Here is a 22,911-nt window from a genome sequence, read left to right on the forward strand (position 1 = left end):
CCTTAATCCTGAATAACTTCTTGCTGGTAGACCACTACATACGTTTGTGCTGCAATTCCATCTCCTGGATCATCCTCACTTTTCAGCTGCTCTCTGCTTAAATAGAAGAACATGTTGCATGGCCACTGCCAGCCAGTATTTTGAGAATGAGAAGAAACTCAATGCACCAACATGGCGATTCATTCCTCTGCAACCTGATAGGAAAGCTGTTGTGATTGCTTTTTTTTTGAGGAATGCTCCACATACAGCTTTATGCATTTCTTCATTTGGCAATGGCTCCTGATAGGAGATCAAAAGCAAATCATCTTTAATTCCTCTTGTTAGTTTGTGTTTTGCCATTAATTGTGTTGAGCAGTTTGAATACTTAATTTGAAAGTAAGGCATGATTCTATTGGAATGTGGTCAGAACTAATCAATGCTTAGTGCCTGCTTATTCTCAAATTGCTATTTGGTTCACTTGATGCCCGTAGAAAATTCACGGGAGGGGCTGAAATATTTCTTTTGAGCTATGTCACAGCTAAATGACATGCTTCCCATCTGGCCTTGATATATATGGTATTTAGCCTAGAATTCCTGCTGAATAGAACTGGTAAATACCATTCTGAATGAGATGATGCCAGCAACAAGGGAAAGCATTGTCTTTAGAATTCTTGTTTGTATCAAGTGCCTTTTCAACTTAACTAATCTCAGACAACATGGAGCAGAGATGGGTACATTGCTGAGATAAGTAAATAAACCCTAGCGTTCAACTTTAATGCAATGAGGCGTTGTAATAGAAGAAATTATCTTGGAGCCAAAGGTGTCCCAGTTTTATTGAATTCCTTCTCCTCTATTCTTTTTATGGTCTGTATGGTTGCTCTCAAAGAATGAACTGGTCTAATATCAATAATAAGCTATAAAATCTCATTTCAAATTGATGGTATCTCTGTGCTGTTTTGCAGAGTAGATAGAGTTGCATTGCAGAATTATACTTTACTGGCATTGTACCATTAATAGCAGCAGATGAGAGAAACTGAAAAATTAAGTGGTAGAAGCAAGGGGAAAAAGAGATGCTTTCAGATGAGATTTGAAAATAGATGAAGAATTGATGAGGCAGAGAGGAGTACCATATACCAAGGCTGTTCCAGATGGCTGGGCAAACACGATGCACGCAGAAACCCTGGTGCCATCTCTTGGTAGTTTTTGGTACGGCAAGATTAAGCACAGGTCACACCTACCTCTGGCATAGAAAACTGGCAAATGAACACTGCATAAAGAGAAATCTACTTCTAAACTTTACTTGATGTAACATGGGAACGGAGGAATTGGTTTATAAATTCTTAGTGAGCCTGTAATTTGAAAGAGATGTTTTTTTCTTGGGTTTAGCTTATGTTTTATGTCTAGTTTAGGTAATAGTCTGAAAAAGAAGCACCGCTTTCAACTGAAGGCCTTTCTTTGCTTGCTCATTACTACTTCCCCTTTGGTGAGCTGGTGGGTTATATTTGGAAAGATGGTATGAGGGCAAGTCACTGCTGTTCTCAAGGTCTTGACTTTTCACACCCAGTGGCTATGGCAGATACAATTCATGGCTGACCTCACATGATACGGGTGGGTATGTCTATACTTTAGGCAGCTCTGTGCTTGTTGGGTGGGAGATTCTCTCCACCCTAGCTTCAATTTACCTCCTTCTGCTAACAACTGCTAAGGCTCGCAGCAGGGCCTCCAATGTGGGCTCCCCGAGCTTCTTAGGACACTATCTAGACTGGGAGCATCATTCACATTGCTGTACCTGTCTCACCGTTGGTCTCTGTGCTAACTAGATAAAGCTTATACTTGGATGCCTCACTGCATTGCAATCTCATTGCTGCTTTGAGGTGTATCTCCCATGCAGCTGGGGAAACAACTATCACTCCCATCCAAATGGAAGGTAGGACAGGTAGGACTTGATTTAATACCATAGTTGCACCTCAGAGTGTTGCCCAGAGTTAAACAAGTTGTCAATAATTCCTTGTAGCTGAGTATGATAGTCCCACAGGACAGGTCAAGACTGGTGTGTTCTGGTTATGCTGACTTTTGTAAGTAGCACAGAAAGAACAGAGGGGAATAAATAAAAAATAAAATAGAGCACAGAGGCAGAAGGATTACAGAATATTTCGTGATCTGGGTTAAAAATAAGGGTTTGGGATGGCTTCTGTAAACTGATGAGTTGTCTGTGCGAGGAGCAGGCAAGATGCTCCTGATCTGGAGGTACATCAAGGAGAGTTTCACCAACGGTGGTAGGGCTGTAAGAGTGAGGAAGGCAAAAGATCTAATGGTAGAAGACACAATATCTCTCATATCTGAATTGCTAAACTGAGACTTGGTATGTTACTGGTGGCAACTCACCCAAGATCTGATTTTTCATATGCTCAGCACATACGCTTTTCTAATGCACACCTTTCTGATGCATTCCTGAGGGTATTGAGGGTATAGTCAGCTGTCTGAGGAACCTGTTGAAGGCAAAGATGGGATGGAAAGATGAAAGGAATGAGATGGAAGAGAAAAGCAATAGTGAATTTTGTCAAAGGTTATGGTCAGGCAGGATGCAGTTGAAGTGGAGTGAATGTGAAGCTGGCAGAGCAAGGAGAGGGTTGAGCAGTGTGGTTGTGTGACCTTGTAAGCATGTTTGAGGTGGATGTAAAGCGCTAAAGGTTTCAGAAAGCATCATCCAGACAGGTCTGGGGGACTGGGACTGGAAGGAAGTGATTTCTAAGCAAAACCTATCTGAATTTGCTCATAAAGATGATGAACGGGTGCCCATCCTTCCTGTTTGCCCGTGTCCATTTTTCCTGTGTCAAGGAGACAAAGAATCCCTCCTCGGAAATCATTAGTTGGGTAATGACGTGAATCTCTGATAGAGGCCAGAGAGGGAGCAGATAAAGCTGAGGGCACTCACTCGTGTGTCAGCACATGAAACCCCAGGAGCCTCCTCTCCTCTGCCTTTCACTTGATTCATTGCCATTTCTCCTCCCACCCAGAAGGAGGTTGAAAGCAGCTGTGAAATCCTCCCTACAGAAGCTTTCAGTCCGAAGGCAGACAAGGGAAATTTGATGGAAACAGCAATGAAGTCTTGGTGCAGAGCTTCTAGAGCAACAATTTTGCCCGATGCTGCCCCACAAGAAAAACAGCCCTAAAAGAATTTCCTGGGGTTGCTATGGCTTTATTCCAGCTCCATCAGTGCTGGCAGGTGAAGTGTATAAGCCAGTCTCTAGAACTATCAGTGGCTTTAAAGCACAACAGTGATTAGACCTGCCCTGAGCAGAGTTATAGGTTGGTGCCAAAGCCCTTAGCAACAGCCTTTCCACACTAGGATTCCCTGTCCTGACAGCACTGTTAAAGCCACACCAGCTGTAGCAGTAGTAGGATAGCTGATTTTTAGCAATACAGAAGCAACACAACTGACTTGTTTCCAGGAGGGAGAGAGCTCCAAAGTCTTTCACAGTCTCTTCCAGACTCTTATGGAGTAGTTATCACACAGTGATTATAGAAAAGAGAAATAGTAAGTACTGAGTATTTAACCAGTGCAGGTGAAATGAGTTTTAGTTGGGGACAGCAAGTTCTGCGACAGCGGTGCTACAGATGCAGCCCAGATCTCTGGCTTTGCTAACACTGGCAGGGCTCTTCTTGGTCTCTTTATCTGCAGCGCAACACTTGGAATGGCAGCAATGCCAGCAAAATCTGTAAATAAACCAGAGCTGAGCTGCTCTGGGATGTGTTTAGAGACAGGGCTTGGAACATGGAGGGGAGAACCTGAAAACTTGAGGAAGTGGCTGGTGAGGAAGAACAGGGCTGCTGACTCCTAATATGGCTGCAGCTCTGGAATTGGGAATGGAAAACTTCCCCTGAAGTGTAAACCTTGGAAAGGTCATGGCTCTGAGACCAAGCTTTCACTGTCAGGCTGCAACAAGAGCAAAGAGAAAATCATCCCATATCTGATGCACCTACTCCGTGTGTCTCCTTCCTCTCCTGTGTTAAACAGAGTTAGTTTGGGCTTTCTGTGGGCCTTAGGGTACACATTGCAATGGCACAACAGCTTTTGCTGCCTGAAAGCTTCATTTCCCTCTTGTTTTTCGGTTGTTGTTGGAAGTCACGCTCACATATTTGTATTGTTCCAGCTTTCACCATCTTCCAGATTTCTCTGCATAGAAAAAGCAAGGGAACATGAAAGAACCATCCTGATAATGCTCAGGATTTTTACAGTGCTTTTTAATTATTTACCTCCATTGCTTCAAGTTCTACCAGCCTTGATATGCTTTGATATGGTCTGTTTTCAAATCCCAGAGTTTGGCTTGATTATATCAGATGGAAGCTTTCCAGTGAAAGGAGAGAGGAGAAAAATATACAAACTTTTATTACTTGGGCTTCTGCAAATCACTGCTTCAAAAAGGCCCTGCAGTTTTGTCAGCGTGCCATTGCAGCTTTCAGACAGCAAATATCAGGATAATTTAACCTAGTATTTGCTGTGTTTTGGCTTGTTACTGACTTTTTCTTCCTTGTAAATCCTCTAGCTAAATGTTGTGAAGAACCAGCACCAAGGTGTCACCAGATTATTGCATAATAAGGAATTATACATGTGTAACTGTACTCAGTAGCCTGCAGTTGGCTGGATTGGCCACACCAGCCAGTTGTTGGCTTTCAACCAGCCTTGCAAGCTCCATGATGGTGTAGTGGCCTATGTTGCATTCCAGGCTGTTGTATCCTGCCTGCTCTCAAATATCCTTGCTTGTAGATGTGGGGATGAGGCTGTGCCTTGGCTGCCCCTGGTACTAGAGCCTTCCTGCTCATCCTTCCAAAGTCTTAATGCATCCTGTATGTTTAATGTCAGGCACCAGCTGGGCAAAGTGCTATATGGAAAGCAACATGGGTAATCTGGCAGAGAATACTATTTCTCTGACTCCTGGGCATCCTACTAAACATCTCTTTCTTGGGACTTCTATTTATGCTGTTCCCACTGCCACCTTATGTAGACAGTTTCTTTGAAATGCTCAATATCTTGAGTTACTGCGGTTGCAGAGAGCCTGATTTCTGACCTGCAGCCTGTAGGTTACCTTCTCTGCAGTAAGATGTTCCCATTCTGTCCTGCCTGAGCTGCAGCGATGAGGACAGGACAAGGACAGATCCCAGCAGCTGCTGGGGTTTTGGTGCATCTCCTGCTCTTTGAGGCTGTGGCCTTTTGTGATGGTGCAGAAGATCCTGCAAATGAGGAGGCATCCATCCTATTTAGTTTGAACCTGATCACATGTCCTTAGATGACTCTTCTGCCTTTCCTATCACAGCATGGAGCTCTTATATCCAAAAAGCTGCTGTAGGGCAGTGTGAAAGCTGTTAACTTCCCACACCTTGGCTCTTTTGCATGCAAAGACGTGTATCTGTGTGCATGCTACTCAATACAGCAGTATCCCTGTTTCCCCCTCCCACCTATCAAGCAAGACAGAAAACACAGAATGACAGAGGGAGGCAAATAGCAGGATGGCTTTTTTCCTGCTAAACCTTTATTGAAAATCCCAGGCAAGTTAATACACTTTTCTCCCTGCTCTGCAATTGCAACATCTATTTTCCCAAAGACTTCATGATTACTGTACTTGCCTGTGGCAAAACTAGTCACTACTTTATGTTTCTGCATCATTCTACATGTGTTTTGCAGCCCTCTGTTTCGACAACACGTAGTGGGTAAAGCTGGCATTTCTTTTGCATACAAGACAGACTTTAAACATTTCCTATAAACTGGATATTGGTGTTGGCTGGAGGGACTCGGGGCAGTGAGGCCTGAGTTTTTTGAATGAACAGCTGGGTTTTCAGAGAGATTTAGGTATGTGAACGTGAAAGGGAATGTAACCATAACAGAAAGCCTCTCGGCAGGTTAAAGGCCTCACTCATACAGTTAAAAGGTAATTCTGACCTTAGTATACAAAGGGGCTTTGAAAAACCCTGCTGAGTGCTAGCTGTGTGTTTAGATGTGAAAATGCCTTTTAAATTCAAGTCAAGATGCCTAACGTGGATCTGTAAGAGAATGTTACTTTGTGTTTCTCAACCATGTTTATGTGCTGTTCTCAATTTGAGAATCATGTAATAGTACCAGTTAACCTCGGTATTGTGTGTACAAGTGGCTTACAGAGGAATATCCCAGTATTTCCAAGCATGCTCATATTCAGCAGCATCAGTTAGGACCAACAAATTGTAAAGTTCCCAATTCACAGTAAGTTTGGTGCTGAAGGTCTATGCATGTGAAGGAACAGTCATTGGAAGAGATGAAATGTGGGGTTAGCAGGAAAACAGGAGAAACTTATTGACAGCTTCTGCATAGTTTCTTCTACATATTTTGCCGAAATTCCACTTGCATGTGAGTCTTTCAGGATATTCTAACTTCAATCACAATCCTTTGGGATTTGGGTAAGAGCAATATATAGAAACTGCCTAACCAATATGGATAACAAGGGAAACGATGCTTACCTACTTGGGAAGCATGTGGAGACTGATAAATGGAAGGTCTTGCAGGCAGGAAGATTAGTTAACAACAATTATCTTTTTCCACTTGCTCCCTACTGCAGATGTGGCTGTAGCACTGTGCTGTCAGCTGCAACTGATGTGTAAACAGCTACTCACACATTTCAAACCATAGCCCTACTACAGGCAGAACTGAGTAGGGCTATAGGGTTCTGTTATGACACTATTGCCAGTTCACCACCACCCAAGCTGCATCTTGTAATGCAGCACACAGAGAATGATTCCAGTGTCGAAATGCTTCTGGCTTTGGTGTATTCAAAGAAACCCTGCAAGTCAGCTTTCATCCCTAAAGGTTTTAAGCTTTAAATTTCCTTTGGGTGGACTTTATGGATGTGCTTTGTCTGAATAGGACTGGAGGGGAAAGTGAAGTGCCATATAAACTCAAACTGATGAATCTATTGCTAGAGCCCTGTAGTATGGAAACAGTACCATCAGATTAAAAAGAACAAACGCTGTTTTTCATCTTGTGTTCAATATCGGTCATTCCTTTTTTTTATTCTGAAACATCTGACTTTTGCTTAAAGGAAAGGCTGCCACACAAATCACCCTTATTTCTTGGTACAGATCACAGAAGATGGTGCTTTCTCGGCCCTTCAGTTCCATATTTCTTGTTGCTTTCAGGACTCTTAAGTTGGACGTATTTTTAAAATGAATTTCCCTGAAAGATGCTTTTCTTTGGTTAAAAAGACCAAAACAAACCTCAACCCTAAGCAAAAAAACTGCAGGAACGGTTGAAATGAAACCTCACATTTCCCATCCGTTGCAGCAGCCTAGTTACATGCAGTAAAGGTTGCTACTTCAAACAGTGCTGCCTTACAGAGCAAGAGCACTTTTCCTTACAAAGTGCTTTTTAAAGACGTTGTATCCCGAGATGACTGCTACCTTGTACTAACCAGTAGTCAGGGAGAACTACAGCTCTTAGTCTTGATTACTTTGAAACCAGCCTCCCTTCTGTGCTATCAAATAGCTCTGGGCACAAGCAGTGACACGGCAATACAAGCTGCCCTTGGATACCACTGCCAGCAACTGAGAGTATTCATAAGATCAAAATCTTGCAGTTGTTTGCTGGCAATATAACATGAGGGCAGACTTATTTTCCGGCATCATAAAGTCTTGGGTACCCCTAAGCTCTCCCTTCTCCTTTATAGCTCCCCATCAAGCTCCCAAATTGCAAAGTACCAATTTCTCTTGACAAGGACAAGTCACAGTTGTCCTGCTGAGATTCGAGCCTAGGGTTCCTGGGTATGTCACCAAGCATGCTGCTCCATGCAGTTTGCAGGGTTTCACCAGGTATGTGGGTTGTGTTCCTCTCCCTGCCCTTACTCTGTGTGTACAACGTATTCAGAAAACCTTGCAATCCAGAAGCAGAATGGGGCTGGGTCTCTCTCTGTGCACTGAGCACCTACCTTGCCATGAGCATAATGTGCATGTCAATCCTTGGGCTCTCCAGAGCAAAAGCTGTCTGGTATAGTGAACTGATAAGCTACAAATAAATTGACAACTAAAGAGTGAGCCAATAGACCACTGGGCTCTTTCTCACTCGTAGCTGTATTGGCATTGGAAGAGTCATCTGGGGAAAGGAGAGGGATTTAACCCCACTCACTGACATGTTTTCATTGTGTACGAGATGTTTTATAGGGCTGTGCTGGTACTTGTTAGAAGATGTGGCCTCCATGAGTATCCTCATCAGTCCTCTTAATCAATCAAGGGTAGCATCAAGCCCCTCTCTCAGTCCCCTACATGTGTCTCTTGGGTGGAAGAGCTGGATTCTCACACTGTCAGCCTAAAACTGCCTGGGTGATGGATCTGTTAAGAATCCTGTCTGCTCGTGATCCTTCCAGCCCTTTCATGTTGACGTGAATGACAATCTGTCACAGCCTGCCTTAGCCGTATTGGTGACATCTGACCCTGGAGAGGGAGTTGACAAGGAATGGGAATTCTTCTGAGGCACAGCTTCTGCCTGGGGAAGCAGTGCCAGCTCTGTGCCATGCTGTAAGAAATGCCTGGGCACTTTTTTGGCTCGGATTTAAGTGTATTTCATGTACCTTGTTCTTTGCTACTACTTTGAAGCTAATTTAATTTGGAGCTAAAGAATAGGTTGATTTCTTTTTTTAAGATACAGCTGTCTCTCCTGTAGCTCTTGCAAAGAAGAGAGAGCAGGGTACTTGTTAGGATGCCTGGAGGATAACCCTGGACTGACTCCTCTTTCTGGGAGGCAGAGATAAAAGAGGCTGGGAAGCTATACCTTTTCCACTGATTTTTAACCTAATCAGCTCCATGGAGATGTTTGGATGATGCTACAGTTCAGACACTGAGCTGAAGCTGGGAACTGAGATATGCTTATTGTATTAGACATGAGAACAAGAGAGGACTTAGCCCTGGGGTTTCCACATCACAACTATAACTTCTCTACAAGGAGCAGTGTGCCTTTGAGCTGAAGTCAATGTGTTCTCCAAAAATGCAACACAGAAGAAAACTTGCTCCTGGATCTGTTGTAGGGTTCAAAAGCAATGAATCATCATCGCTCCTTCTCCTGTTAAGTCTTGCTGGCTATTAGCATTGACTTTGGCACCTGTGCCCACGTTTTTCTCACAACTCTCCTCTTAGAGTTAATAGCCATATAAATCTTTAAAGATGGAGAGGAAATACTGCTGAGTATGCATTTAATTTCTGTACCTTTTTGTTTGCTCACTCGTTTTATTCAGCAAAACGAACTGCATCACAAAGAATAAGTTTCCTAGAAGATGTGTATTTGTATCAAGGTCGGTGTGTGCTTTTCCAGGAAAAAAAAGAGCTGGTCACTGGAACAGAAGGAACCTTTAGAAAAGGAGTGTGTGATTTTTTTTGATTTTTTTTTTTTATTCCCTTTCCTTGAGCATTACACTGAAAGCACATCTGTGCACAACAGCTGGATCTCCGAACTCCACCTGTTGGCAGCGTGTGAGACATTGCACTGTGAGCAGGCTTTGCCTTTAGCGTAGGTTATAATGCTTAGCTAACAAGCTGGAATTAAACTGGACACGATGATTGGTGGCTTTGTGTAAGTCCTAGACCAAAAGTGCCATGAAAATGCCAGTGGCATAAGCAGCTTCTTCCCACCCATATTTCCAAGAGCTTTTAAGCCTTTAAAACAAAACAAATCACTGTGCAAATGCCTGCAGATCTGTATTCCTGGGCCACAAGGGAAATGACTGTTCAAGGCATCTGTCTCAGATGAGATCTACCTTCTGGTAGAATTTATAAAGCACCTATTGCTGTGGCGCCTACATGTTGTTTCTAAATGTCTCTCAGTTGTCAAATGTGAAATTGTCTTTTAAGTGAGTTGCTCAGTGACTGTATAAACTCCAGTAGTTAAGTACAAGTCCCAGTGGTTGGAGGCAAAATGCAGCCAGACTATACATACACTCAAGGACACTTAATTCCTCTCAGAGACAGGGGCTATGGAAGCTTAGGGGCTTTAAGCCTGTAAGCTGTAATACCTCAAGCCCTCAGTCAGGGTTCCCATTGTGAAGATGCTGTACAAATATTTATTGCATGGTCACTGCCCCATGCTGCCTGTGATATAAATAAATGTGACAGCAACAAGTGAGTATACTGTGAAATAGCAGGGCGAAGGGTAAAAGGAGAGAGCATGCAGGTTGCCTGGCAGGGACAGAGCCCTTCCTTACATTTCTATAAATATAGTGCTTTATGTCTTTATTATCCAAGTGCGATTGCCTTTAGGAATTAGCTCAGGCATCACGTTGAAGAGGTGTTTAATGAAGCACCAAATCATTAACTTTCATTCAATAATTTGAAGAGGTTTCATATTTAAGCATGTAAAAGGTACAATCTCACAGGAGAAGGAAGGCTGGTTAAATTATTTGCAAACTGATTTGCAGAACCCTGTTGCATCATTTCTGTGTTCAGTCCTTGCCTTCTCTGCAGTTCCCTGTCCACAGTTCCAAGCTGGTCCTGAACAGGTAGGCACCAATGCCAGTATGTTCTATAAGTCTTAAAATCCATAATCCTTTCATGTAGTCCACCATGCATCTTTTCTGTAGTGAGTTTTTTATTTTCAATCTTTCTATTTGATACTGGGCTGGAACAAGCATTGTCCATCCTACTGCCCAGCACTACAACCTGTGAGTTGAGAGCAGAGAAGAAAACCTATGAGATCCTGGCTTTGTCTCCTCTCTCAGCAGTGATTTCCAGTAATGGTGTCCTGGAAGCTCAGATCTGAAAGGGTGATCCAGGCATAAGGCTTCTTTGTCTGGGATTTCTAGCAGCCCAGACAAAAGCAGTTCTGGTGGCTAATCCAATTGTGCTTTGGCTTGGGAAGTGGAGTTTTTCCTATGTTGCTCCTGTTTCCTAAGCACAGGGTCTGGAAGTTGCATTTGTCTGTCTGTCTGCTAGCTGTACTGCTGCCCAGATATCCAAGCTGCTGACTTGGAAACACTTCAAAGATTTCCATTCTTCAGAGTGGCTGTCTCAACTGCTACTACAGGGAGGTTTTAATGTGTTTTGAGATTATGGATCAGCATTTATTATAGTGCCTTTTAAGATGGGGCAACTTTATTTATACATCCTTTTTTTTTCTTTCTTTTTAATATAGAAGTAAATCTCCTTTGAGATACGCTGGGTTTGACAAAACAGCTAAGGTTTTACTAATGTATTTCCACAAAGAGCAAAAAATCAGAGGAAGGCATCTGGACAGATTTGGCAGCTTTTTTAATTATTTCTTTTCCCCCCCCATTCCTTTTTGAGACAAATGCAGAGTTCTACACTGGGCATGCTATCAAATTCTCTGCTTGAGCATATGGCTCATCAAGTTATCTTTCTTGTGCTCTTAAACTTTTCCTCCTATTCCCATCTTCCCTCTCTCCCATCCATGCTCTCATGCACAATTTATCTCCTTTCTCTCTGTCTTCCTGTCCCAGGCTTAATCATGTTGTTATATCTTCTGATAGCAGAAAAGATGCTGTCGGTTTGGCATGTGGTATTAAGAGGTGCTGATATCACAAAGACCACTTGCTTGGCTTGCTGTAAGCTTGCTCCTGGTTTTGGTGAAAGTCTGTTGTGCATTCTCTTCTACAACTTATTTGTTTTCCATAGGGCATTTTGTATGTTTGAATTTGGTCAGCATCAAAGATAAATAATATTCTGGGGATACTTGCTGACAGCTGACTTAAAGTGTAAATTACAATGCTGATTTAAAGTCCAAACTTAGAACAAACGCAGGTAGATAACTCTTGACATGATTTAGGTGTGAACTCCTTTCCCAGGATAATTATGGATGCTAAAAGTTAGCATAAGTTCAAAAATGCACAGAAAACTATATGGACACAAAATCAACTGAGATCTTAAAAGCCTTCTCAAGGCACCACTGCTAGCTTATGAAATCTCTGGACTGCAGGTTGCTGGATTATGAGCCTGTTCTGCAAGTTCTAGCACCGTTTTTGCTGTGGTCTTACATGCTTCCTTTGGACCATTTGGCTTTTCAGCTTAAGCTGGTGCGGCTCGTCTTTTCTGGTCTGGTTAATGAACCTCGTACTTGGAATTCCTGTTTCTCATTTCACTTCTATTTTATCTATGATTAAAATTTAGGGATATAAGACTACAGTGTTATATCCCTAAAGCAACTTCATGGGTTGCTTTTTTTAGACACTTTCCTCATTGACAACTGAGCCTAACAGTCCCATTATAAGCAATTCAGGCTCCCTTTTCAAAGTCATTAGGTTGTTCATCCCATTGCTGCCAAAAGGATGTTTCAGAGCTTCATTTTCCAGTGCTTAAAACCCATCCCCTAATTTCTAGTTGAATTTTATTCATGGCCATTTTATATCCATTTGTTCTTGTGCCAGCTTTGTTCTTTAGCTTAAGTAGTTCTCTGCCTCCCTCAGTGTTTACTTCTTCCTCACACAGTGTGTCTATGGAGAGCAATCAAGTCACCTCTTAACCATCATTTTGCTAAGGTGACAAAACTGTGGTCTTTAAGACTCCTCTTGAGGTAAATCTCTAACATAATGATTTCCTTAGCACTCTTCTGCATGGTTCCTCCTGAACACTGCTCACAGCTGTTCAGGTGAAGCCTTGTATGAAATTCATGCTTTCCCTTCTCCACTGGCTGTGGCTTTCCTGAGACCTGATCTGTCCTTTCACGGTTGTCACCCTACCAGGTCGTGCTTGTCCTCATCCTCTAATGGCCTCATATATCCAGGGAGTCCTTCTTCTCATTTCCAAACTATGAGCCCCTACTCATAACAGCGATTCCTATTAAAGCCTAAATGTGTAACCTTGCACTTTGACTATTAAATTTCAACACATTTCTATTGCTTTAGCACTCAAGAACATCCTGCTACTCTTGAAAGGTATTCTGAACTCCCTGCTATTGGCAGCAGCTCCTGACTTCACACAGTCAGCAGATTTTGTTAGTATGCTCTGACTTTTTTGTGCCAAGGTCATTAATGAAAAGATAAAATAAGATCGGTCTCAAAACATCCTTGAGGACTTCCACACATACTTTCCTTCCAGACCAATAATTTTTCTTTCAGCACAACTCCTGTCATTGCTTCTTTAACCAGTTCCTTACCCATGGTGCAATTCCTACACTAATCCCTGTGTTCTCCAGCTTTGCTAATAATTTCCAGTGCGGCACCACATCAAATGCTCTATTGAAGTACAGATAAATTAGATCAAATGCATTTCTCTTGTCTAGAAAAATCACTCATCAAACAAAGATATCAAGTTAGGCTGGATTGATCTACTCTTGCTAAGTCCATTTTATCCCTTAAACCTACTTTATCTGTTTTGCAGTTTACCCTCATGTCTCTAATTATATTTTTCTTTCAAAGTCTGCTCTAAAGCAATGCATACTATTGAGGTCAGTCTACTGGGTCCGCACCTACTTATGACTAACTGTAGAGTACATGCTGTGGGATGCACAGTACACTTCATATAACCTATGCCAGAATCCCTGTGATAAATTGCAGTACTTGAAGAGATGAAATGTACTAGTTTGGTTCCACTTAATTGTATTGCTGTACTGTGTACAGGCATGGACTGAGATGAGGATGTATCTAGGCTGTTAGCCTGGGATTTGGGGAATCCAGCCAGCTACAGCTGCAGGTCTATAGCGTTGCTTCAGAAGCAGGCGGTGACTATAAAGATTTGGTTCTGCTGAGTGGTGATGGTGGGATCTAGGTGATACCACCTTCAATTCTTTTCAGGACATGTCTGAGCTTTCCCTCCTACAGTACCATCTGGGTGGATTTACCTACATCTTTATGATAGTCTTGGGTTTCTCAGATTTACAAGCAAAGCAGTTGCAAACCTGCCTGATCAGGTCACATCAGAACCACAAATAGCTCTTATCTCCAGAGTCAGAGCAGACCAGTTCCCTCCAAGCCTGGATAAGTGACATGGGGTGGTTAAGGCTGTTGAAGGGTAAGTTGTGCTACAGCCAGGAAGAGTTTAGGTCTTCTGGGGCAAGCAGATGAGGAATTACAATGGGGACTCAAAGATAGTGGGAATAGAAGTTTATACATCTGAGCTCATGGTTTGTGAGGTCTGAAGATGAATAAAATTCTTTGTATCTGATTTTACAGGCACAAAAAAAGTATTGGAAAAATCCAGTTTTGCTGATTGTTTGTTTAATGGGAAGTTTGCTGCCAAGTGTTCCCATTATAATCGTGGTGTAGCTCTAATGAAACTCTGGTAATGCTCAAGCACCTCTAAGATAAACTAGATGCCTACAGGAAATCCTTAGATCTCTTCTGCTTGGAGCAAGAAACACTGTGGTACTTCCTTCATTGTTCTACTCTTCTGGCATGTGATTGAGACATCCCCTTAAGCCTGCAGATGTAGGTATGTAAGGTAGCCTCCTTTACAAGATAATACTTGACTTTGAGCTTTGGGAGATGCTCTGGATGGATTTTTGTTTTTCAGTTTGTTTGTAATGCTGTTGTCGAATTCCGTCAGATTCGTTATGAAAGAATGACATAGGTATGAATGCTAAGAATGACCTAGAGTGAAAGAATGACGTAGGTAATTGATCTAACATAAGCAAGAGCCAGCTCTTGAATCCTCCTTAGTTTCTGCTGCTGTTAAGACACACCACAACCAGCAGCTTGGGGAGAAAAATTACCTGTTTTTTTTTGCTGCAGGATGATAATTGGCTCGGGATGGAAGTTAATGTGATTTTATTTGGGGATTGCTTTGTAAACAGATTACATTTTAAGAAATCCTTGGGCATGGAGGCTTTTGTAGCTGTACATATTTAATCAGCTGTGGGCACTTGAAACTTAACAGCAGTAAGGCAGGTTAGAACACGGATCTTCTTGCTCCAGCAGAATACAACTGGAAAAAGTCTTTTGTGGGGCTAGTGGGATGGAGATTACACCACAAGAGGAAGGAACTTGCCTCTGGATGGTAAGGAACAAGGATGCCTCACTTCAGCTTTTTAAGATGCAAACGTTAGTGACCAGCTCCTGTTCAAACCAGGGCTAAGGCAGGTTGAGTTGCTTTACCTGCACATTGAGGTTGAGACAGAAAGTCAACAGAAATCTCTCTGTGTATCTCTTCCCCTCTAGCTACTTACTGTCTAAGCTTCATGGGGTTAGCAGTCTTCCCCTAGAGCTTTAGCATCTTTCTTGCAAGTCCTGATCTGACTGGAGGCCTTTAAATGCCTCTGCAATGCAAAACATCGTTGTAATTAAAAGAAATCAATTTTTCTTTTCACTTAAAGCTGATGGGAGGAAGGATGGAAGGGGTTAAGCTTGTTTGGGGAAAACAGAGAAAGGAGTGGAATTTGGCTAAAAATACTGACATGGATGTCCCAACTTACTGCAGAAATTACCATCTACTGATGTAGATGGAAGTGCTGGTGTCTGGAGTGGGCATGTGCCGAATCTCTGATACAAAGAAGTAGCTCTGGGGCAGCAGTTAAATGACTTCCTTCATTACTTTGGATATGTGGGTGTTGCTTTAAATTTAATGCTCACTACAAATCAGTGTAACACTAAAGCTAGAGGGCTAATGGTCTTTTAGAATAACTGAGTCAGCTGCAGAGACTGGATCCTCCACTGGTGTAAAACACTGCAGTTCTGTCAAAGTCCATCAGAAGCTGTCAATTTAGGCCATCTGGGGAGCCTGGCCCAGAAGACACTGAAGATGAAGGTTACAAAAATTATTGAGGAAATTGACATTATTTCTCCGTCTCTCTTCTTTCCCCAGGGCAGCCATTGAGGCTCTGGCAGCTTTGCTGAAATCAAGTAAGCTTCTTTTTAATATTCTTTCTGACTTTTCTTTCTTTGTTGTGCTACTGGACAGAATGAACCCCGTTCTCCCTTGCTATCTCCTCTTCCTTCATTCCCAAAAAGCCCTGCTTAGAAGAGAGGCAGTAATGCAGTAGCTCCCTATAGGTCTAGCTAGGACTCCTGCAGCTGTGTGTGCACACAGCTCTATGGGAGAAAAGTGTGAGGGAGAAAGCTGCTGTGGGAGCCAGACTAGACCCTTATTTGAGTATTTAGGGAATAGTGGTTGTCCTGGGGGTTGTAGAGTGGAAGAAATGAGGAACCTCTCCAGCCAGTGACAAATGCTTATTGCTCTGTAGCAGCATCGCTGGAGAGTGAGGCCAGGACCTGTCTGTCCTGTGCTGTTGCACTGTGTGCTTACCTGGTAACAATGTTCTTGTTGGCAAAGGCTTGGAAAAATCCTGCAGTCCAGAAGAAATGACCTTAATTCTCCCTTGCAAGCTTGTCAGGTCTGATAACGTGCAGGCAGGGCCGAGACCTAGTGATTGCCGGGGTACAGCCCTGCTATGGCAGGCTCTGCTTAACATCTGGGCTAGCTGGCTGGGGGTCTTGAAGACCTTGACATGGGTTCTTGGTCATGTACTGCTGGCATGATTGTTCCTGAAATAAACATGCTACCTTTTTTTTTTTGGCCTTTATCCCATCTGAAAACACTTAGCTTTTTATTACCAGAATTTAATAAAGCTTTGATTAAGAAAGAGCCCTCTACTATTGCAGGCAATCTACTCCACAATAAATCACAATGGCATATCGTCCTTCTCTCTCTTCCCTCCCTTCCCCCTTTCTTTCTTCTCCCCCCCCCCCTCCTTTTCATAGTATTAGGAATAAATGCATTTGTGAAAAATTGTAGCCCTGGAAGCAGTGCTTAAATGAGCACACTGCAACGGGATCGTGTCTGAGCTGCAGCAGCTCTAGTGATGGATTCTGAAATAACGCCTCAGTATTAACCTTGCTGCCTAGATTTAAAGGTCACATTATTGCAACAAGGAAAGACCTTCTAATTTGGGCACTAAATCTTAATAAGGGGGTTGTAGGGCTCTGACACAGCTGCCTGCAATACAAAAGCAAAATTAGCCTTCAGAGTAGGAAGAAATACACAGAGAAGTGTGGAAAAGTGGAGCAAGAGCCGAAAGCTCATCTGGCAGCTTGAGCTTTTCTCCTGTGCTCCTGTTTTATGGTAAGTACTAGAAATGGGAAGTGAAATTCTGTTGTCCCAAGATATTTATAGGCTAAGTTTTCCACTTGGAGGCTTGTTCTGGGTCTAGAAATGAGAACAGCGTATAGAAGTGGGGCAGTAATTACCAAGGGAAGCTGTGAAATGTAGTCTTCTGGGGAGTTGTAAACACATGTGAAAGTTGGAGTGGGGAAGCTGAGAATGATCTAGGGGATATTTTGGATTCAGCTCCATATTCTCCCAGCCCTTTTCCTCCTGGAATGAGGTTTTAAAGCTATTTACTCTCAGAAATTTTCTGTATGACTCTTTCCAACCAATTTAGGTTGCGAAAGCATCCTGGGTGGTTCTTGCTCTAGGAAGTTCATAGAGGGTTCCCAGTACTGGAAGAACACAATGATCCCTCTGGTTGCTCCAGGTGCTTGCACAGAAGGTACAAAACCAAAAATGAACTCAGAGAGGACTTGGCCTATTGAGCAAAACAGCCCATCCACTGTCACTCTGGTTGATCACTGTATACAGATGGGTGTTCTCATGTTCATTTCTACTGTTGACCATTGCAAAGGCATTGACTGGGAAAGACATTTCTGGTTTGAGACACACTTCCTAGTTTGCTGTAACGTGTCCTTTTCCCCTTTATCATTCACAACCAAACAACATTGTTACAGCAACACTGCTTCCATGGAAAAGTGATTTTAGGAAAACAACACAGTCTGTTTTCAGCTCATGTTCTTTAAGGCACTGGAACTGGGATTTGGGAAACAGTGCCAATACTTGCAATCAAATATAGCATCGCAGCCCACAAGTCAGCCTGGACTGTGTTCTTTGAAGTTTTCTGCAGTCTGATGCTGACTGGTCAAGAATGTCTTTTAGTTTCTCTTTGTCCTTCTCAGGATATGAGAAGCTCCAGGCTTCCGGAATGGACTGCTCTGGTAGCTGCATACAAATGAGCAGGCTGTGTCTTTTGGGAGGCGCGTGGGTCAGGAGATGTGAAAAACAGCTCTGGTTCTTCCAGAGATAAATTCACTATGACTGGGAAAGAGCTGAATTCTTTCTCACGACTGTGTCAGGACAGCTTTGTTTGTCACAGTTAACTTATTTAAGCCCATGACCTTAGTGCCTTTGAATGGTGCAGGGATTCTTAAAAATAAGATCTGGTGAATATTATGGCACTTGAAAACTGCTTCTTGAAACAAGGGATAAAACTGTGCACACCAAGACGCCCAGAAGCCTTTTAGCATGTTTTAGATGGGATACAATCAAATAGGACACAGGAGTCTTCGAATGTGGTACAGTACTGAATTAGTGGACTGATTATTGTGAGCTTTTTTGGTGGCTTGCTGGAAAATGATGGTGAGAGGCAGTTGTGCTGGGGGTGAAGGCTATAAAACAGGGAAAAGAACACACTCATTCCTGAGTGTCTCTCTATAGGGTTTTCATATTCTTAAGTGCTTCAGCCCAAAGTCATCATTGTGGTTACGGTTATACACGAGGTTGTGCTGAAGGGTGAGTGCTCCTCTTCGGCAACGAGCTGCAACGAGAAAGCACGCAGTAGTTTTAAAGGGAGCAGGCAGATGGCAGTGTGTCTCCCCGATGAATTTCAGAAACATCTTCAGCTCCTCAGGCTTCCACAGCCTCTACTTGAAACTGTCCATCTGCAGGGCAGGGGCTGCCTAGAGACTTTCTGGCCTCTGTCTCTTTCCTGATGCTAATGCCCACTTAGCAGATGCATAACTGCAAGAAGCAAGATCTGCCAGGATGGAAGGTATCAGTGTAAGGAAAAATTACCATTCCAGCTGTACCTGGGAAATTGTTGCTCTTGTGTTTCAGAGAAGTACAAGCCTGTCCAAAGAAATAACTGATGGACTGCTACAAACTTGTGCTTCATCCACAACAAGGAAGAAATGCTTGGAAATTCAGTGCAAGACAAGAGTGACCTTGGTTGTCCTTGTCCCATGTACATAGCGAAGATCAGTGATAGAGATGGTGAATAACAGAGGAACAGAAGTTCCGCAGTGCTGAATCTTTCTATTGGTAGAAGCTCAGATTATGGACATAGAGAAGGTGTTCCTCAGCCAGTCCTGGCCTCTTCCCTCTTTCCAAGTATCCCAGGGTACTTTAACAGTCCTTGGATGGTATTCTTCCAGTTGCTGTTCTCCACCTGCCATGCCCACATGCATGCAGCAAACAGCTTGTAGCATGTCCTTCCTCCATTGCCTTGCTGTTTCTTTTCATATCTGCTATCTCTCCATCATGGTGTTAACTCCCTCTGACTGAACTACATTATTATACATGTTGCTTGGTAAATATCTATAATGGTGTTGAAGTGCCATAAGAGCATCAGAAGGCTTTTTGCCTTAGTCAGGCTTTCTAGTATTACAGCTGTCCATCCATCCTTCAGTTTCTAGATGCTTTCTACAGCCCAGGGTAGGGATGAGTGGGGTATATACCAAGAGCTGTACATAAACGGGTGGAATGAGGCACAGCATCATCAGTCTTTCCTGTCTTTCCCAGGTTACTTTTTCCAGCCTCCTTTGGCTTTATTCTGCTACTTCTCAATACATCTGTGTTTGTATCTTGTTCCGGTTTGTCTTAAGGCCCGGGGAGCTTACCATTAAGGCCTCCTTTGTCAATGGGAGGCTCGGGTGTGGATAGGGCATACCCCTGCTTGTGCAGTGGTGGAAGGTGAGGACTGCCTTCATGTCGCTCCTAGCCATGGGCTCTATTCCTTTTAGTGAGCTCACCCCCGTAAATAAAACAGGCAAACCATTCACACCTTTGGGGGAGTGGAAGAAAACAAGACCCATGTGTATGAACTCGGACAAGTGCATTTGAAGGCGATGTGATGGACCAAACCGTCCGCTGCCGCTCGGCACCGGGAGCCACACGGTGGCGATGTGATTATAGGGATCCTGCTCCCACCACCGCTTAATCCAATGTTTATTTTTGGTGAGTAATTTGTTTATCAGCAGGTTATTTTAATCTAATTTTGGTGGTGTTTGTTATTCCCGACTATCTGTGTTTCCCAGAATTAGCAGCTTGCATGTCTTTAAGGAAATTAGCTAGAGCTGATCTCGGAGGCATTTGTTCCGTGGATATTGAAGGGAAGGGCCCTGGCTGCAGTGCTTGCCTGGTACAATTGTAATGAGCAATTTAAAAAGACAGGTTGTGGTGACCCCTGATCATGCTTATTTCATCAAGACAATTCGGTGTGCTAACAGCAGTTATTGCTGATGGCCTTTCCCCTCTCTTTCTATATCTTTTCCTTTCTCTTTGATTCTCTTTATTCTCTTGCCTTCCCTCTCCACACACACACCCCCCCACCCCAAGCCTTTTATCTCTCATTTCCTGCTCTTTAACCCTCATCTTCTGCCAACTAACCTTTATTTAACCTTTCACCTGCTCATTCTTAAATTATTCTCTTATCAAAACATAGGATTATTCCTTGTGGCTGGTAGGATAAAATAATCAGTGTCATTTTCTTCCTTTTATGCTGGCATCAAGGAGGGGCAAGCAACTCTGAGAAACAGAAAGCGATGTTCTAGCACATAAGCAGATTACGGTTTATGAAACGCCTGTACCGTCTATGTCTGAATTCATAATGTTCTGCAACAGATCTACTGACACAAGTCTTTGATATTGTATCAAAATAGCCCTATGGTTAAAGCACGCTGGTTCCTGTAGCAAACAGCACAATGTCTGTGATTTGCCTAATACTTTGGCAGGTTCCCATTTCTCAGTTTAAGACTTCATCACCTACCTCTGGAATCAAACTTCATTATCAGTTTGGCCCCAAATCTATCCTCACAACTTGTACTGTGATCAGAGTTGAACTCTGCATATAATTCCTTTCATAATCATCTAAAACAAGGTCTGTGTCTATCCTTCCTTCCTGAATTTCAGAATGCAAATAATCTTGATTCTATATTTAACCTTCTCTTTGAAAAGTGCTGCTTTACGGGGGGAAGCTTTTTTTGAATGTCCTTTATATTCCCTTCCCCAAGACTGCTCTTCATACATAAGCATATCTCAAATTGAAAGTAACTCAGTACTGTAGAGTAAAAGGTTGGTTTCATCTCCTTGATATAGCAGCTTCCCACTGTTTTGCTCCTCAGGATGGGTATAATGGAACCAAAGAGTTGAGGAGCTGCATTATTGTCTGTTGACATCCTTACAAATGATTGCTTACTGCCTTTGCCTTGGCATGAGCAAAGTTTGTGCCTCCAGTGATGACCTGGCTTCAGGAAATTCAGTGGCTGAATTTGAGGAAGTCTTCCAAATTCTAGCATCCTCATTTGAACTTTTTCCACCCACGTTGTTCAGGAAAATCAAGCTGGAAACTTTGTGCAAATGTTGGTGGGTTTGTTCAATTTTGTAGATTTTTCAACTTTCTGTTGAATTGCAACCAGAAGCTGCTGTGAAGCTGGAAAAGAAAGGAAAAAGAGGAAACCACTTAAAAATAGGTTTCCTTGTGGGGTTGAGAATTTAAGAAGGGGTTGGTTTGTTTTTCCTTAGTTTTATGTATAAGCAATGGAACAAAGGCAAACTGGAGAAGAATCACCACGTCCTTGTACGGTTTGTACAAATGTCACTGTACTGGGCAACACCTGGAACTTAGGTATCTCAGAGTAGAAAGAGCTATTCTTGTACTGAAGCAAAGCTTGTGGCTGATTCCCATTCTAGGAGCAAAACATGGCACCTGTAGTTGCTAGCAAATCCTGCCTGTGTTCTCTGCCTCTGTGCCAGTGTTATTTGTCTATCCTAACCACTTAAATATATGCCTGGGCTGTAAAATTTACAGGGCACAATTACAGTAGTTTTCTGGCTTCCAACAAGAATTGAGCTAAGACCAACTCCTTGCTGGAACTGTAGAATCCACTGGGTCTGAATTCATTCCAGCATTTGATGGATGACTAGGTTTCTCCATGGGGACAATTAATTTTGCTTCTATAGGGAACCTTCAAGCTTATCTTAAGCAAAAATGGCCTCTCAATGACTGAATAAAATAGCTGCTTTCCACTTGCTTTAGGAGATATTTTGCATTTCTTATTCCCAAAAGGCAATCACTAGAGCAGAGTGGGGAAGCTGGAGATTTTCTTATTCCTTTCACTGCGTTAGGGGCCATAGGGTTAATTTAGCAGAGCATTCTTATCTCCAAACTGTAGCAATATATGTTCTTGGCATAATGAATCAGTGGAGTGGCATCAACAAAGATATTTAAGCAGATAGACAGAAAGATAAATCTCTTTGTTCTGCCTGGTAAGCAGTGCGTTGCTCATCATGTTTTAGGTTGACTGCAATTCAGTTTTGTGATTAAATATGCTGCATGTTTTCCAGTGGTCCCTGTGCTCCTGGCACACCTTTTAAAGGAGCCTGGAATGTAAGGAGGGCTTCAGAAGTGTCCAAAGAAACACTGGTGGTCATGGGACTTTATCTACCAGACTGAAACCCTAGGTTTAGAGTCCGTCTTTGTCCTCTAACATGAAATCAGAGCTCTGTTGAAGCTGGATTTCTTCCTAGTGTTATCTCCTTGTTAATGTAGATTCATTTTTAACCATCTGAAGCCCCTTCATGCTGGCTGTGTATCCATGTCAAATGTTCCTGGCTAACCGCACAGATGATTCAGGCTGGACAGTCTGTGCTGCAGTGCTTAAACTTTCCCTGGTTAGCAGCCCTGCCCCGCAAGCCAGAAGCGGAAGGTCAGTTTTAGAAACATGGGGAGACTAAGATGACACCGACTATCCCTCTATCGACTCTCCCAGCCTCAGCAGGCAAAGTGAAACTCTTGCAAAGAAAACAATATGCCAGTGACAGGTTTGGGAAAGGTTGTGAAGACAGTGATTCCATCAGAGATGCCAGAATAAGATTAGGAAGACAGACTCGGAGCAGGAGAGTCAGAGATGGCTCAGATCTCATGCAGTAGTT

The 22,911-nt window shown here is 42.8% G+C and overlaps 1 protein-coding gene across 2 annotated transcripts in view; it reads left to right on the forward strand.

The window, feature by feature from the left end:
- AGBL1 (AGBL carboxypeptidase 1) overlaps positions 1 to 22,911 on the forward strand; it is a 284,698-nt gene that overhangs the window by 29,856 nt on the left and 231,931 nt on the right. For both annotated transcript variants that reach the window (XM_057422024.1, XM_057421936.1), the window contains exon 6: positions 15,736 to 15,773. In XM_057422024.1, coding sequence (XP_057278007.1) covers positions 15,736 to 15,773 — 38 coding nt within the window. The remainder of the gene's footprint in view (positions 1 to 15,735; positions 15,774 to 22,911) is intronic.

This window comes from Pezoporus wallicus, unplaced genomic scaffold, assembly GCF_028554395.1.
Source record: "Pezoporus wallicus isolate ANWC-B61680 ecotype Strahan unplaced genomic scaffold, APGP_CSIRO_Pwel_v1 contig_3952, whole genome shotgun sequence".
Classification (NCBI taxonomy): domain Eukaryota; kingdom Metazoa; phylum Chordata; class Aves; order Psittaciformes; family Psittacidae; genus Pezoporus; species Pezoporus wallicus.